This window comes from Zootoca vivipara, chromosome Z1, assembly GCF_965207765.1.
Source record: "Zootoca vivipara chromosome Z1, rZooViv2.hap1.1, whole genome shotgun sequence".
Taxonomy (NCBI): domain Eukaryota; kingdom Metazoa; phylum Chordata; class Lepidosauria; order Squamata; family Lacertidae; genus Zootoca; species Zootoca vivipara.
Genome location: NC_142583.1, coordinates 49,076,909 through 49,092,781, shown reverse-complemented (window position 1 = coordinate 49,092,781; position 15,873 = coordinate 49,076,909). Strand labels below are relative to the sequence as shown.

At 40.0% G+C, this 15,873-nt stretch overlaps 1 protein-coding gene across 2 annotated transcripts in view; it reads right to left on the bottom strand.

The window, feature by feature from the left end:
• Positions 1–15,873, bottom strand: part of NDST4 (N-deacetylase and N-sulfotransferase 4) — a 124,608-nt gene that overhangs the window by 96,955 nt on the left and 11,780 nt on the right. For both annotated transcript variants that reach the window (XR_015947781.1, XM_088660395.1), the window contains exon 2: positions 4,383–5,643. Coding sequence is in view for 1 of the 2 variants with exons in the window: in XM_088660395.1 (XP_088516521.1) it covers positions 4,383–5,363 (981 nt within the window). In the remaining variant the exon portion in view is untranslated. The remainder of the gene's footprint in view (positions 1–4,382; positions 5,644–15,873) is intronic.

Below are 15,873 nucleotides of genomic sequence, written 5' to 3'. Positions count from 1 at the left end.
GCTGCCAAGTCTCCTGTTTTCCCCGGGAAATCCCTGTTTTTCCAGCTGTTCCTAGCTGAAAAAAAATGGATTTTTTTGTTTTTCCCCAGTTTATTCTGGCGCAGTGGCCATTTTGGAACTGGGCAAAGCAGCATCAAAAGTCTCTTCTGAGCATGCTCCGCCCAGTTCCAAAATTGCGGCAGCGCTACTTCCAGTCTGCTATTTCCGCCTGGTCCCTTATTTCTCTGACAGCAACTTGGCAGGTATGACCAAAAGGCCAGAAAGGCTGTTGTGCTAGAATTTTGATGTTTTCCTTTTCCTTTTCATGCACAGGGATATTTTATCATGGAGACCCATTCAGATGAGCAGCCCTCTCTCTAAGTATCCTGAGATGAAATAGCCCTGTAAAGATTGTACCCTTCCAGGACATTTAAATCAGGTATTAGTGTTTTAGCACAGCAGAAAAGAACAATCTTTTAAAAAAGAGCATTAGGCAGCCAGAAGTACAAAAACCACAGCTCTATATGCTTTAGATTTAATCCATTCTCCTTGTCTCCTCATGACCTTTTCCTTCCCTTGCAGAGTAGGTTGCTTAAACTCATTGAGGAAGGTCATGCAAACTGATTTTCAGTTCTGCGAGTCTTGATAGATCGTTTTCTAAGTCTCAGTAGTTTTCCCTTACTGTAAACCAATCACTGAGATTTTGTTCTTTCAGTACTGTATAATGTTCATTAGGAAAGAACTTGGCTTGGATACTAATGGACTCTAAAATTCTATGGCCTGTAAACGACTCATTAACAAATACCTAGAGAAACCAATCTTATTTGAAAGCAAATAAAATAAAACACTAAAAATCAGAAGCTTCTGCTGAAAGCTAAATGCAGGATACTGATTAATCTCAAGCTGTTGTATTATGGCAGGTATCCTCCCTTCTGACAGCAAACATCTTTTATCAATAGGAAGGTATTGATCACAGGTAGCAAAATGGATTAAGGCTGTGCCTCTGGTTATTCCATGCATGCATCCATTGAGTGCAGAGAAAATTGTGATGGCTGCCATGTTTTTCTGCTGCAAACTTTCTGAATGAAGCAAACAGGAAATGATGGAACTTTACCTGAACAGTGCAACTCTTACCATTGAACCCCATTTGCCATTTTAATAGCCTTCATCCAGTTCAGAGAGATCCTTTCAAAGCTTTTCACAATCCCTGAACAATTTGTTGTTGTCAGTGGGACACCACCCTGCTCACCTCTATGAAACAAGTTTAAAAGCACCAATCCCAATACAAATCACTTGCAGAGCCCACTTCTTACACCCCTACTTTGTGAGATCGGTCTTTTCACTCATTCTCTCTGCTTCCTTTCCTTCAGCCATTACTGATCCATTAGATGATCCATCCATTTACCACATGAATGCTAAGCTTACTCAGGAGTCTTTGGTGAAGGAATGCATCACAAGCTTTTTGAGATTGCAAGGAGACAGCGCCTGGTTTCCCCTCTCTGATCATTTCAGCACCTTTTAATTCATCCAGGGTTATAATTGTTTTAAGTTTTGGATATAAATTGTTTTATGTTGTTGTTGTTGTTGTTGTTTTTTATTATTTATTTTTGATTTCTCTTATTCTTCCTTGCATTTTTATGTTGTTTTGTTTAAAGTCACATGAAGAATATCTATTGATAGGTGGCAATAAAAATAATAAATGCATGCAAATGAATAAATATAATATGTGAATGAGGCAGGCATGTGGTTGGCTGCCCTCATCACATCTACTTTGCCCCCAATTCTTGGAACTCTAATGTGGAGTGATAGTTTATAAGATTGGATCCTAAGTGCAATTAATTACAGAAATCTGACTGCAACAAATGACACTTTCTTCCAAGTAAATTTAGTTACACTGAGGCTGCAAGTCTGCTGTTATGGTAACAGAAGGGAGAAGTGTGATACAATATTGCATATAACTAGGAAAGCCACCATAATCTGATGGACTTGATTTCCACTGCAAATATTCTAGTTTGGTAAAAAGAGAACAATCCCAAACAAACATGTATGTGTGTATGTATGTAAGCAAGCTTATTCTATTGCTCACTAGGTGTGGCATTAAGTCAGCTTCTGAAAATAACAAGGGGAAAAATCCCACACATGAAACAGCAACAAGTAACTGAATGAATGAATGAATGACCTATTACTAAAAAGCATTTGAGATCTTCTAATACCATTTGAAAGAGTTGGATGGACTTTGCCTGGGGCATGAAAGATAGCAAATGTGGGGCCAGGCAAGTATGTTAAGTGACAGAGTTTTGTAATTAAAGTGCTGCTACCAAAAAGTCTCTACCTATTAAGTCTCTAATCACCAAACCCCAGAAAGCAGATATACCCAGACAGGAGCCTCAGCATATCTTGATTAATGGATAGCTTATGCTAGAGAAAACTAAAAAAATTCCTTCAGTAGCACCTTAAAGACCAACTAAGTTTTTATTTTGGTATGAGCTTTCGTGTGCATGCACACTTCTTCAGATACAGTTTTCACTGTATCTGAAGAAGTGTGCATGCACACGAAAGCTCATACCAAAATAAAAACTTAGTTGGTCTTTAAGGTGCTACTGAAGGAATTTTTTTATTTTACTTCGATCCAGACCAACACGGCTACCTACCTGTAGCTAGAGAAAACTGTCATTTTGATGCCCAGGTTCTATATGATTCTGTCTGATTTTTTTTTTCAATCAGGAAAAAGTATTGTCAGAAGCTCAAAGTGAAAAATCTTGGACAAGATCCTGCTGCTGGGGTTGAGAATGAGGAATGTACCATTAAATGCAGGCCCCAATGAAAACAAAGAACAGCCTCTGGACTTGGCTGGGCATCTGAGTATGCCTCTTATTTAGTTCTGCAGTTTCTAACATCAAGGTTATTTGAGACACTATGCATGGGGTGGAAAAGCAAAAAAACTCTTTGCAAATCCGTATATATAGAAGTCAACAAAGAATTTATTCCGAAAGCAGATTATTCAATTTAAGTGATGCAACGTTTTAAGGTTGTGGTTCAAAGTATCACATTATGGAACCTTATACGGGCTTTTGTTGGATTCATTAGGGAACAGCTGGAGTTTCAGGTTTCTTTTTGCCACTTGCTGTCCTGGCCTGAATAACAAAGAAATCAAATGGTAAACGTTTGATGAGCCATGCCCTGTCTTTATGATTTGATTTCCTTGGAATTGTGGCCAGGACAACAGGTGAGGAAAAGAAGCTCAAAGAGGGTGCTTGTATATGTGTATATATATTTGTATATATCTTAGAGAGAGAGAGAGAGAGAGAGAGAGAGAGAGAGAGAGAGACAGAAAAACAACAACAGCATTTACAAGGTGAACAATCACCCATAAATGAAAATCTCTCTGTACTGAAATGGAGAAATGGTTGTGGTATTTGCTCCCATAATGATGATTAATTTGATATTTAGATAATTCCCAGGGAGGATTTAATTAGGTATATCGCTAGCCCTGCTAATTTATTTTTTTATCTCAGAATTGTATGTAAGGCTTGCCCAGTCTCTTCCCTGAGGATTCCTCTGGACGTAACTTCCAATAACATTTTCCTTCAAGTCAACAAGAGTGTCTTAGCAGGATGCAAACTTTATTAGTACAAAGACACTTAATTGTTTCACATAGTGGCCCATGGGTGCATTAAATCCAAAGTTCAATGAGCTCCCTTGGATGACCAAGTTGTTTATTCACTATTTTTGTGTTTGCCACCCTTCTGATGCTATTCTTCTTTACTAGCAAAAGCATTGGTCCACTAGCCTGATGATCATTGCTAAGGTGTGGAGGACAAATAGTTCTGATAGAATGATTCCTCAGCTTCCCACCTCAAAATTTACCCTAGCAGAAATGTTAGAGACAAGTCCTCTAACTGGAAACAAATAAATCCAGGCATTTTAAGCCTAAATACAAACACAAATCAGTGTGGTGTATTGGATAGAGAGTGTCAGACAGGGACTGAGGGGACCTGTAAAGCTCATTGGCTGGCCTTGGGCTAATCAGATCTTTCTTCCTCACCCACCTCGCAAGGCTGTTGTGAAGATCAAATTGGAGGCAGGACTCATATGGTATTTTGAGAAGTTTGGAGAATGGATAGGTTTACAACAGGCAATGAATCAATAAATAAAACACCTAACCTCCATCCTTTAAACACCTATAGCAGGGATGGAAAAACTGTGGCCCTACAAATGTTGTTGAATGCCACTTCCCATCAGCCTCAGCCAGCAAAGTCAGGGATGATTGTCCCAGGATCTCCACCCCTGAGTGAAAGGATTGGTGGGTTTTTGCAGGACGAAACACTGTTGAGAGATATTACTAGCCTTCTGATGCTTAATGGATTGCTGAGAATAGATTTCACCATTCACTCTTGCCTTACCTTCACATCTTTAACATTCATCCTTGTCCCTTCCTTCCCAACAAAGATGTCATCGATGTCGACAAGAATGTATCTATCCAAGGACAATGTAAGCCTCTTCCCTGACAGGAAGGAGATGGCATCTATAAAAATGAGTTTGTGCAGCCAAAAGTTCAAATTGTTTCCAAAAAGAACTCTTTGAATCCCATCATGAAGTCCCAGGTCCTGAATCACTGTGGCATAGAGAGAAGCCTTTGGCAGCGTTACTGGGAATGGTTTGGAAGCTTGAAATTCTGTTAAAAGCACTGGTTGATAAGTGGAGTGATTATATTGGAAAATGGTCCAGTCCTCACCAGGTAATGGGCCTTTCTCAACCCTTGGGGCTTTGGTAATGTGAAGCAGAGGAGACTGGGGGTTTACTAAGCAGTTTTGCAGAGCTGCGTTATTGTAGAGATGTAACGGAAATCCTTTGAGTTTAGTGCTCAACAAGCTGTTCTCATTGGCTTTATGAAAACCAATCATGCTAACACTGTATTCCACACAGTATTTTTCCAGGAGTTCTCTATTCCATGAATCCATGGTGGTGTACTTCAAAATATTTTCATAGATTACAAGGATGTATTTCCCTTTGCCATTGTCTGCCAGTGGAGGAAGGTCCCCTTTTCCTGATGCAATCACCATCTGAAACTGAAACCGACTTGACTCCAGAATGGCTATGATGTCTTGGCCGAGCTGAGAGTACTGGCTTTCCACAAAGAGCAGCACAGTCGGGTCAGTCCTCGATGGATCGATGGGCTTCACCGTTTTAAGCTCCATTGACCTGTATGGCAAGAGTTTAAGATCCTCACACTCTGCCCCTCCTGTGGTATCAATGAGGGCTATTTCCTGCTTGTGACCTGTATACAAGTAATAAGCAGAAATGACTATGCTCGCTAAGCAGAAGGTGGCTAAGAGAACGACCAGTGTTCGAAAACTTCTACGAAGCTTCACAATAAGATTCATGTTTTTTGCAGCACTTTATGTTTGTTCATTTAGTTACTAAAAACACACAATAACAATTGGCTTCTTCCTTCTAAAGTGCCATTATAAACAGACCAAGTGATGGTGTCAGAACCACTCTCCAAACGTTCATGTGACCATTGCAATGCATTTATAAGGGGGGTGTTCAAAACTATGAAACTCTGAGAGCTGGAAGTCCAAAGAGTCGGAAATCTATATTGGAAGCCGTCTTCTCTGAATGCACCAGTTGCCAATAATCAATGGAGGAGACAATTAACATTATCTGCAACAAAGTGAGAAATTAGAGTAGGTTAAGAAAAATCCATACAGCAATTAAAATGTGTTAATTAAATAAGCTAGTCACCTTTTTTTTAAAAAAAAAAGTTCTATTGATTCCACCATAGATGACAACAGTGGGATGCCTTCATGGTGTCATTTAGGTGTGGAAAAATATTTATAATTTATCATTATTATTAAACAAATGCTATAGTAATTAGAGTCAGAATGAATTGTGTTACATAAAGCAGAATTAAAGTTAAGATACGATAACTTGACTTTAAAAGTTACAAGGACAGCAGAATGAAGGCAAAGAGGTATTTTAGGTTAAGGTAAATATTAACCAAACATTCAGCAAGTTAAATATTTGGGACTTCTGCTCTTGATCTCAGAAGGGTAATTTACATTATAGCAAGGCTGCTGGCATAAGATTTTAAGATTCTAGACAACAACAACCCTATATCTGTTTTGGTGGGGTGCAATGTTTATGTTTCCGGGCACCCATCTCAAATTTTTAAGAGTCCAGGTGACTGGGAGAATGGAGACTAGTTTACCGCTTGGCCTTCACAATTCATGCCTCACCTCTAAGATCAGTAGGTGGAGCAGCCCTGATATAATGCTGGGGGGAGGGGAGAGATACTTGTTCCTTGCATAGAAGCCTCTAGTCCCTTTTAAGGGCATGCTCCAATCTATGGGCCAGATAATTAAACAGCACATACAGCAGGGCCTGTTCTCTTCAATATTCTGAACTGCCAAGCATGTGCTATGCAGGGCTGACCCAAGACAAATTGCTACCTGAGGCAAATGACAAGACATCACCCTCCCATGTAGCTGGCCTTGTAGCTGAACCTTATTTTAAGACTAGCCATAGGGCAGCTTCTTCCTCTGCACATGAGGACAGTAGGCTAGCTTAGGAAGCATGTGGCAAATGTCGTCCTAACAGAGTCATACCTCGGTTTACTTCCGGGTTCCGCGGTGTTTACTTCTGGGTTCTGCGGCACTCGCATGCACAGAAGCGCTCTATTGGTGCTTTGCGCATGCACGGAAGAGGCGCTCTGTTTAAGTACTGCTCGGGGAGCGAACGGCTCCCCGGAACGAATTGCGTACTTAAACCAAGGTACCACTGTACTGTAGTAGAGCTAGCCCCGTGTAAATAAAATAACAGAAATGTAGAATTGGAATAGGCCACCAGGGTAATCTAGTCCATACCCCTGCAATGCAAGCCCAACATGGGGCTTGAACCCACAACCCAGAGATTAAGAGTTTCATGCGTTGCCGACTGACTACCCATAGTAGTTTTCTGTTTAACTTCAATGAAGTGTATTCATAGCCAGTGCTTTTTAGATTGTTACCAAATGTCAGAAGCTTGGTCTTAGATGCTGTGATACATCAGTTGGGCCACCTGATGGACCACCTGATGACTTTCAGTCCTCTCCAGGGAAAGTCAACATACCCCACCCTCCATTCGGAGAGGTCTGACTCGTGGCAATTATAACTGCAATGTTTTTATAGGTCAAGCTTCAATCTTATACACATGTACTTGGAAACAAGGCTGCATGCAGACCAAACTGTACTTACCTGGGAGTAAGCTTGCTGTATTTAATAGGACTTCTGAGTAGGCATGCATAGGATTGTAAGTTCATGGAAGTCAGTGGGTCTTACTTTTAAGTATACATGTATATGATCGATTTGGCAGGCCCCCAAAACATGACCAATTGAGTAAATATAGAAAAGAGACATTAACAATGTTAAAGTGGATATTTATATAATACTTATAGTTTGCAAAACGCTTTACACTCCTAACCTTGCTCAGCATTAGGGTGCTATTGATTACTGCTCCCATACTACAGGTGGAGTATCAAGGATGAATACGTTTTCTAGATAAGGCTTCAGAAGCAGAGACTATATATAAAAATGTGTAACTGGAATATTAGAATGTATAACTGGAAAGTCCCCCCCCCCAAAAAAAAGCCTACTAAAGTTTTAATAATACATATAACCGGTTTACTGCTCCTATAATTTCTACTACTGGTATTACTAGTGCTAGTAACAGTTCAACTGCTGCTTAATTACTGAGATCATAATCATGATTAACCCAATGCTTATAGATTTCTAGCTTAACCTTCATGTTTCGGATGCTTCCTGCAAAGCAATAAGGCTCTAGACCAGGGGTCAGCAAACTTTTTCAGCAGGGGGCCGGTCCACTGTCCCTCAGACCTTGTGGGGGGCCAGACTATATTTTGAAAATTCCAATGCCCCACGAATAATCCAGAGATGCATTTTAAATAAAAGAACACATTCTACTCATGTAAAAACATGCTGATTCCCGGACCGTCCGCGGGCCGGATTTAGAAGGTCTTTGGGCCGCATCCGGCCCCCGGGCCTTAGTTTGGGAACCCCTGCTGTAGACACATACAGAAGATCATGTGAAATTCTCCACAAGAGTTCATTGCAGTTTTGAAGCTCTGGTGACACTGATAAATCACTGAAACTTCACTTTTGGAGTACATCAAATCACACACACACACACATCTTGGGCTTTACAATCTCATTAGGTATATTCACTGTCCCTAAACAAATCAATAAGTGGTCCTACAGCAAGCAAGAACAAAAAACCTTTTGAATTTTTGCCACCAGAAAAGGGGGGGGGAGTAGAGCGTTCTTAGATGAAATCTCATTTGTTTTCATTCCAGTTATATATTTTTCAACACTAGAGGGCAATATGTTCCCATTTTTCCTCATACAAGAATTGCTATCACCTCTTTTCCTACCAAGACAGCTTACAAAACTGGCTTACAGAAAGGGCTGCGCAATCAACCTCAGAGTCGCAACGATCTAAAGAACAGGTTTCAAAGTGGATTGGAGACTTTACTGCTAAAACAATAATGTAAATTCTCATAGATAATATATTGCTGTCATATTAATACAATATTTCTTACTTTGGACCAGTAGAACAGGTGAAATGAGAAGGCTGATGTTTTCTCCCTTTTTGTCTTTCTTTCTCTTAAGGTGAGTTGGGCACCAGAATTCTAAACTATGAAAATAATATTTGGTGAAAAAGAAAATCTGTTTTGGATTAAATTATTGATAATATAGCTAACAAAATCCCTATCATGAGGAAACATCTTGACAGATGCAGGTTTATTTTTAAATGCTCTCCTTCTGTTTTCTAATTTTGGAAATACGAAGGCCAGGCTTATTCCTAGGTTTCTGCTCTGTTTCAAAGCAGCTCGTGGCACAAACTAGTCAAAATTAAGTACATTTAAGTCCTGTTCACATCAATGATAGTGTTCAGGATATGCTTAAAATCTCTCATTAGATTCAATGGGATTTAAAAGCACTTAACTTTGGTGGGATTGTATCTATGATCTGTAAATTAGTATGGCTATAGCAGGGTGATATTGAAAACAATGGCAACTTGTGACTGAAATCATAATATTCATTGGAGTTATGAACAATATGGAAGATAGAAGGTCCTCCCCCCCCCACCACCTACTTTTTCTTCTCTCTTGATTGCACAACATACACATTTTTGTTTGGAGAACTGTATTACAAAACTCAGAAAAATGCAAATTTCAAAGGGCAGCTGTGTTTATATTTGTGTATTTTTAAAGGAAATAACAATTGCATATTTTTCATCTTTACATTGAGGGGGTTTCTTGTCTATCAGTTTCACCACTGCTTTTTGAAGCCACTGTAATAGAAAGAAAATAATGTCTAATATTATTGTTTAAGATGGGATAATTTTGTGGAAAGATTGTGATGGACAGCAGTGAAATGGACAGTATCTTCCTCCCACCAGTTATATAACAAATCAGAAGAAGCTCCTTCGCTTTAATAGCAAAACTTACAATGGGCTTCAAAATCAAAACCCCTAGTCAATTTCAACTCTACGACGAAAGGAGCAATTCCTTCAAGATGGGAATTAACTTCAGCAGTTTTCAGTAAGCAATGTGACCTAGAAACAATTTATAAACTTCCTGTCCTTAAAATTCTGGTGATATCTCAAGAGCCAAATGCAAAGCAACCACTGTTCACTCACTTCTCAGATTTAATGGGTGAAAGAGTAGAACTGTTTCTGAAAGAACTACTGGGCAGTTTTCCTCCAAGTATCTGTTTTTGGGAATCACAGGTGGGGAGAATGCAATTGCACTTGGGTTCCGCTCATGGGCTTCCCATAGGTCACTCTGAAAGCTGGATGAGAAGGTCCATCAGTGTTCTTATGTTCTCATCTTAATATTGTATGAAGTCCCTTGACCTCATTGAACTTTGAACCCCAGAGATGACATCCCTTGATGAAACTGGTTCCCTTAACACCATAGGCCAGGGGACTACCCCTTTAAGGCTTCAAAAGAGGTGAGTGGACAGAACTTGGGAGAGATAAAAGGCTTCAGTTTAACCTCAGACCTTGCTGGAGCCAGTTGTCTGCTTAGAGATACCCAAGACCCTGCAACTTTAGATCGACCCTAATCTCTACTTCCTTCATGAAGCTATTTAAGATTTAGAGTTTACTAAGGATGATATGTAAAGAAACGCGGAAGGAGGTAGAATGAGGAAGTCAATAGATTAGAAATAAGGGTGATAAGCTAGAATTTTTGGTTTTTGTATTTTTGTATTTTTTGTGTCTTGTATTTTCTTTTTGTGTTTTGTATTTTTGTATGTTTTTGTTGTTTGAAATTTTTTAATAAATACATTAAAAAAGAAGAAGAAGCTACTCTCAAGCATTCATTATATCCCATTTACTTTTGTTCAGGACCGTATATCAACACTGCATATACTTTCTCTTTATATAGGGATGATGCTTGTCATGTGGTTGAACTAGCCAGAGGCCACTTCCTGTGATGCACATCCGCAGAGAGAGCTTATGGACTCAGCCTTTGGGGCTGAAATTTTTCTCTGTTGTTAATGAGCAGTTATGGATTCCTCCATGCATGCCTGTGCCACACATTGCCTTCCTCTGTCTCAGATTCTCAATGCCTATCTTCTCAAGCCTGGGCTGAGGATGCAGTTGAGCCGTCAAAGACAGAAGGATGCACAAATGAGGACCGTTGGGGAGATAGATTCCGTTTCCTGTTATTATTATTTTTACCATTGTCAATGTTTCACTGTATAAGGACCGTTGTACCGATTATGAGCATTTGTAGCAATTCTTCTTGAGAGGCAGCAAAGTGCAAGGCTGCAGACTACATCTGTTTGTCAGAGGTAATAGCTGGTCTTCAACAAAGTTTCACTCAGAGTAGAAACATTAAATTAATAGACCTAACTTAGCCATGTCAATTCATTTCAGTAGGGGGAATTCAATGTAGCATTAACTGGGATATGCATGTGCAGAATGAGGTCTGCTTGCACACCAGGATTGCTCCCTCATCCCCCCCCTACATTTCTTCTGCAGGTTCCCCCAACTCTCCAGAGCTAATTTAGGGAGCACAGGGTGCAGGTGGAGGAGAGGCAGGACAATCTTGTTGCACGAGAGTAGCTTGTTTCCATGCATGCAACAAGTTAGTTGAGTTAGAAGTTCTGCCCGGACACTGAGGTCCAGCTCCGAGGGCCTTCTGATGATTCCCTCACTATGAGAAGCCAAGTTACAGGGAACCAGGCAGAGGGCCTTCTCAGTAGTGGCACCCACCCTAGAACAACAATTACCAGACCTTTAGAAGGCATCTCAAGGCAGCCCTGTTTAGGGAAGCTTTTAATGTTTGATGGATTTCTGTATTTTAATGTTTGATGGATTTCCGTATTTTAGAATTTCTGTTTTGTTGGAAGCCGCCCAGAGTGGCTGGGGGAACCCGGCCAGATGGGCGGGCTATAAATAATAAATTTTATTATTATTATTATTTTTATTATTATTATTCCAGCCTAATGGGTCTACTCTAACATAAAGTTAGTTGAATGCCACCATGCATAGCAGCTGTTCCCAGAGGGTTGGCTATGGGTCCATGTGGCTCTCACATTGACTAAACTGTATTTGAAGTGCGTATTTGGGTGTGCTTTGTAGTTTGTGACAGTAGAAGGTTTGGTGCCAGAGATCGATGGCTGATGAGCAGCATCTGGCACAGAGAACAATTCTTTCATCTCTGGGTCTTTCATTAGGAAAAGGACCCAGTCCCATGATTCCCTTTTATGCCCATGCTCATGTTTCCAGAATTTGCAAATCTAATGATTCTGTTCTGAACCACTTCTCTTCTCCTAAGTAATAACTACACAGACTGAATATTGAAACAAAACTGTGGCCAGAGCCTAGACAATTTCCAAGATACTACAACTCAATACATTAAAGAGCATCGCTGGGATTTGAAAATGGGTTTTGGCTACATTTTGGACCATGTGTCAAGTCATTGCTCTGAGCCAATTTGATTTAATTGAATCTTTCAAGTAACTTTTGTGAGACACTATCAAATGCTTTTTGGTGAAGTCCATATATATTACATTTACAGCTTGTTTTTGTACTGCTGCCAGCAACACAATCAAGTTTCTGAGGTATGATTTGCTTTCCTCTTCCAGCCAAGAGACCTGCATTAACGCAACATTAAGGTAGCTCTGTTAAAAATAAAAGAGAGCCAGGCAATGCAAATGCAGAGGCTCAAACAGCAGCATTAATATGCACACATACTCAGTGGGTTTTATGGCGCACAGCTGGTGACTGAACAGCGATGGTAAACTAAAAGCAAAACAGGAAAAATATTGTATATGTGATAGATAACTCTTTTATTTTATCTTTCTCCCACTCCTCATTTCTTTACTTATCCTTATCCGTTGCTTTTGTATCATACAGTACTCAAGAACGCAGTTAACCACCTCTCTGTAGCCAGGTCTCCTGGGACTAGATAGCATATGATGCCACATAACCTCTGCTGGGATATGATATAAATCTCCTTTCCCCTGCAAGCTCTTTGCATATGCCAGGGTTTACACAGAGCATGGGATTAGAGCCAACAATAAGTGCAGTGGGAAATAGATACCCACATACACACACATTAAGAAATTCATACATTTTGTTTCTCTCAGTTTCCCATTTTTCAATTCCACATTTCCATATCACTTTTGTGACTTAAAAAATAATCCTAATGAAACTGCATCTGCATTTTAATGCAATTTTTTACTACTTACATTTGTAATGCAATTTTGCGTATAAAGACATTTCTGCAAAGCAATTTCCCCTATTGTAATGCATTTGTATGTAATTTTCTCTAGCACATATTTGTATGTAAGTAAGTAATTAAGTAAGTAAATTTTTAATTATACCCCGCCCTCCCCGGCCAAGACCGGGCTCAGGGTGGCTAACATAAAATATCAAATACATTAAAACACAATCAAACAATTGATCAAAACACAGCTTAAAAATTAGAATCAGGGTAAAATTAAATGACTGCCCACGTATTACAACCTTAAGGGTCGGGAACCTCAAGTATTCATCAGGGCCAGCTATCCATGTTGGTCCCACATGAGCTAATAAAATGGCCAAAGAGGTAAGTTGCAGGGTCCCATAGAGGGGGGTCAAACTGGGCCCAGACCGAAGGCCAGGCGGAACAGCTCCGTCTTGCAGGCCCTGCGGAAGGATGTCAAGTCCAGCAGGGCCTTGGTCTCCTGCGATAGAGCGTTCCACCAGGCTGGGGCCAAAGCCGAAAAGGCTTTAGTATATTTATATGCACACTTTCTGAACACATTACTTGGCTGGAGAGCTACATTGCATAATTAGTTTCAAAGACCGTTGTGTTTTGGTTTGCATATGAATTTGGAATGCACACTTCCCAACCCAGCATGCAGCGGATCCAGTGTGCAAACAGAGTTCTATATTACCAGAAGATGTCCTTTTATCTCCCAAGAGTTGTGGACTATTTGGGGTATGTGACAGGAATCCCCACATCATGGAAAAGAAAGAGCCATCTCAGATTGCAAGAAGTTACACTGTGAAACAGGAGCCCCACAAAGTTTTAGACCACACACACAACAGCCAGCAGCAATATATGCCAATAGCACGTTTCACCAAGGAATGTAGAATATTTGTGATAGGGAATATATGCACTTAAAGTTAAGCTGCACATGGAACAATTAATGGTATTACCAGACCACTGTTGTCTAGTCCTTTGTAGCCAGTTTGGCTATCTCAGCCTGATTAGAAAATCAGGATGTGAGATAGGAAGAGAAATATTTTTTCCATACATTTTTTTCTCCGCTCTACAACACTCCAGTGTTTTGATTTATAGTTGCTTTAGAAAAAGAAAAATCAGATTCAAGAGACACATGTCTTGTTTCACTATTGTGGATTACTCTCAAAGTGCAGGTTTGCAGGACTACTTCTACTTAAACTCTCAGAAATCATACCTCATTAATGAGGTATGAATTAACTTTTGCTGTGTGCATTGCTTAATACCATGCACTCCACAGCTGATCCTCCTGTATCATAGGGAAGAGCTGGTAGATCTGAAGTCACAACCAGCACTGTGATACACAGGATAAATACGGTAACCACCACCATCACCACTTGCACTTAAAATGATCTAAGCATTGTAAAGAGATAAAAGCTTAGGCCACGTCACTCACTACAAGCTCAGACTAACTTTCCCACACCATATATTTAAAGCACAATAAAAACACATTGAAAGCATCTTGGGAACTGTAGCTTGCTAACTGTAGTTCTGTAATAGGAAACAACAGTTTCCAAGAATCTTTGGGGGAAAGCTATGTGTTTTCAATGTCTTTTAAATGTATGTGGTGGATGTGATCTCATGATACAAAGGGGGGGAATGATGAGAGGAGAGAAAAGCAAGCATTAACACAGGGTGTTCTTTCTGGCAGGGAGGGGGAAAGCAGGCTCCTTCAGCTGCTCCTTCTCTGGTCGATAGATTTTTTAAAAATAACCTTTGTAATGTGCCTTATTTTGCTTTCCGGTTTTGTATTGCACTGCCTTGTGTTTTTAAGCTTCCTGGTGTGGACTGCACTTAAAAAGAGAGCCTGTCAATGAGTTCATGACGATAGAGAAGTCTATGCTGATCTCCTTGCCATGGAGTTCTTTCTAGGAGGCAGCGGGTGCAACTTCCCAGCGACTCTTGGTCCCCTGGCCTGGAGTGTATTTCCCTCCTGTTCTGCAGACCCAGGACAAGACATAAATGCCAATAGTTGTATAGATGTGGAAAGAATAAGTGAAAACTTCCCTAAATCCTACTTGTAATACTAAGGCATTTGTGTGATATTCAACAAAGCCAAAATCGTGGTCATAAATTTTAATGGGTCTGTTCTAAGCAAAACTGAGCTGAATACCACCCTTTTAGATTACATGCATTTTTACATTTCTTTAGTTGATTTCACTTGCCTAAACAAAATGGGAACTGGCAATGTAACAAAATCCTAGTGCCTTTGAAGTAACGGATTTGGAGTGTGCATCATTTTCTGTGTGCACATCCAAGACTTGTTTCCCTTTCTGAATGTAGATAAAACTCATGACAATGTTGGGGAAAGCTACTGATGTACATTGATGTGCTTTGGCACTCGAAAGACTAGCTCAGGTTAAATTTGCAATTCCTTTAGAAGAGATTTGCCAATGATTACTAAGGTGTTCCAGCTCTCAGCGCATGTGTGAATCAGCGCATGAATTCTACTGCCTGGCACTTTTGTGGTGCACTAGAATCTTACAGTGTTCCATTACATGCCGTCTATGTATATGACTACAGTGGTCTGTAAAATGGTCGGGGCAGCAGGGATATAAAAGTCCATAATGCACTAAAAATATCACAAATGCAACATGAATGCAAAACTCCACAAACCACTAAACATTTATAGTAGCAAAGAGATTGCATTTCCCTTTACAGCATAAAGTTTCCCAAACTTCTACAAACAGTTCAGCTGTGTCGTGTTTCCAGGGTTAAAGCTGCTGCGGCATTCCTTCCCCGCCCCTCAGAATGCTGACACTATTTGAAGCATCTTGCAATGGTTGGTTGAATACAAACACACAGTAAATTAAAAGGATTTCTTTTTAATTAAAAACAACAACACACTGATAGTGAATGCAGAAAGAGTCCAGTAGGCCTGGATTGGGTTCTGCTCTCAGTTGTGTCAGATAGCAGAGATTATTATTTCTTTGTCTTTCAAACAGACCAATTTGTTCATGGAGCAACAACCCCCCATTTTTTAAAAAAGCAAAGTTTGGTTTTGACATATGCCCTTTTTGGAGTAAATCCCATGGAAGTCAGCTTATGGAAAAAGATTACATTATGCATGAAAATCCATGTTGGTTTCTCAA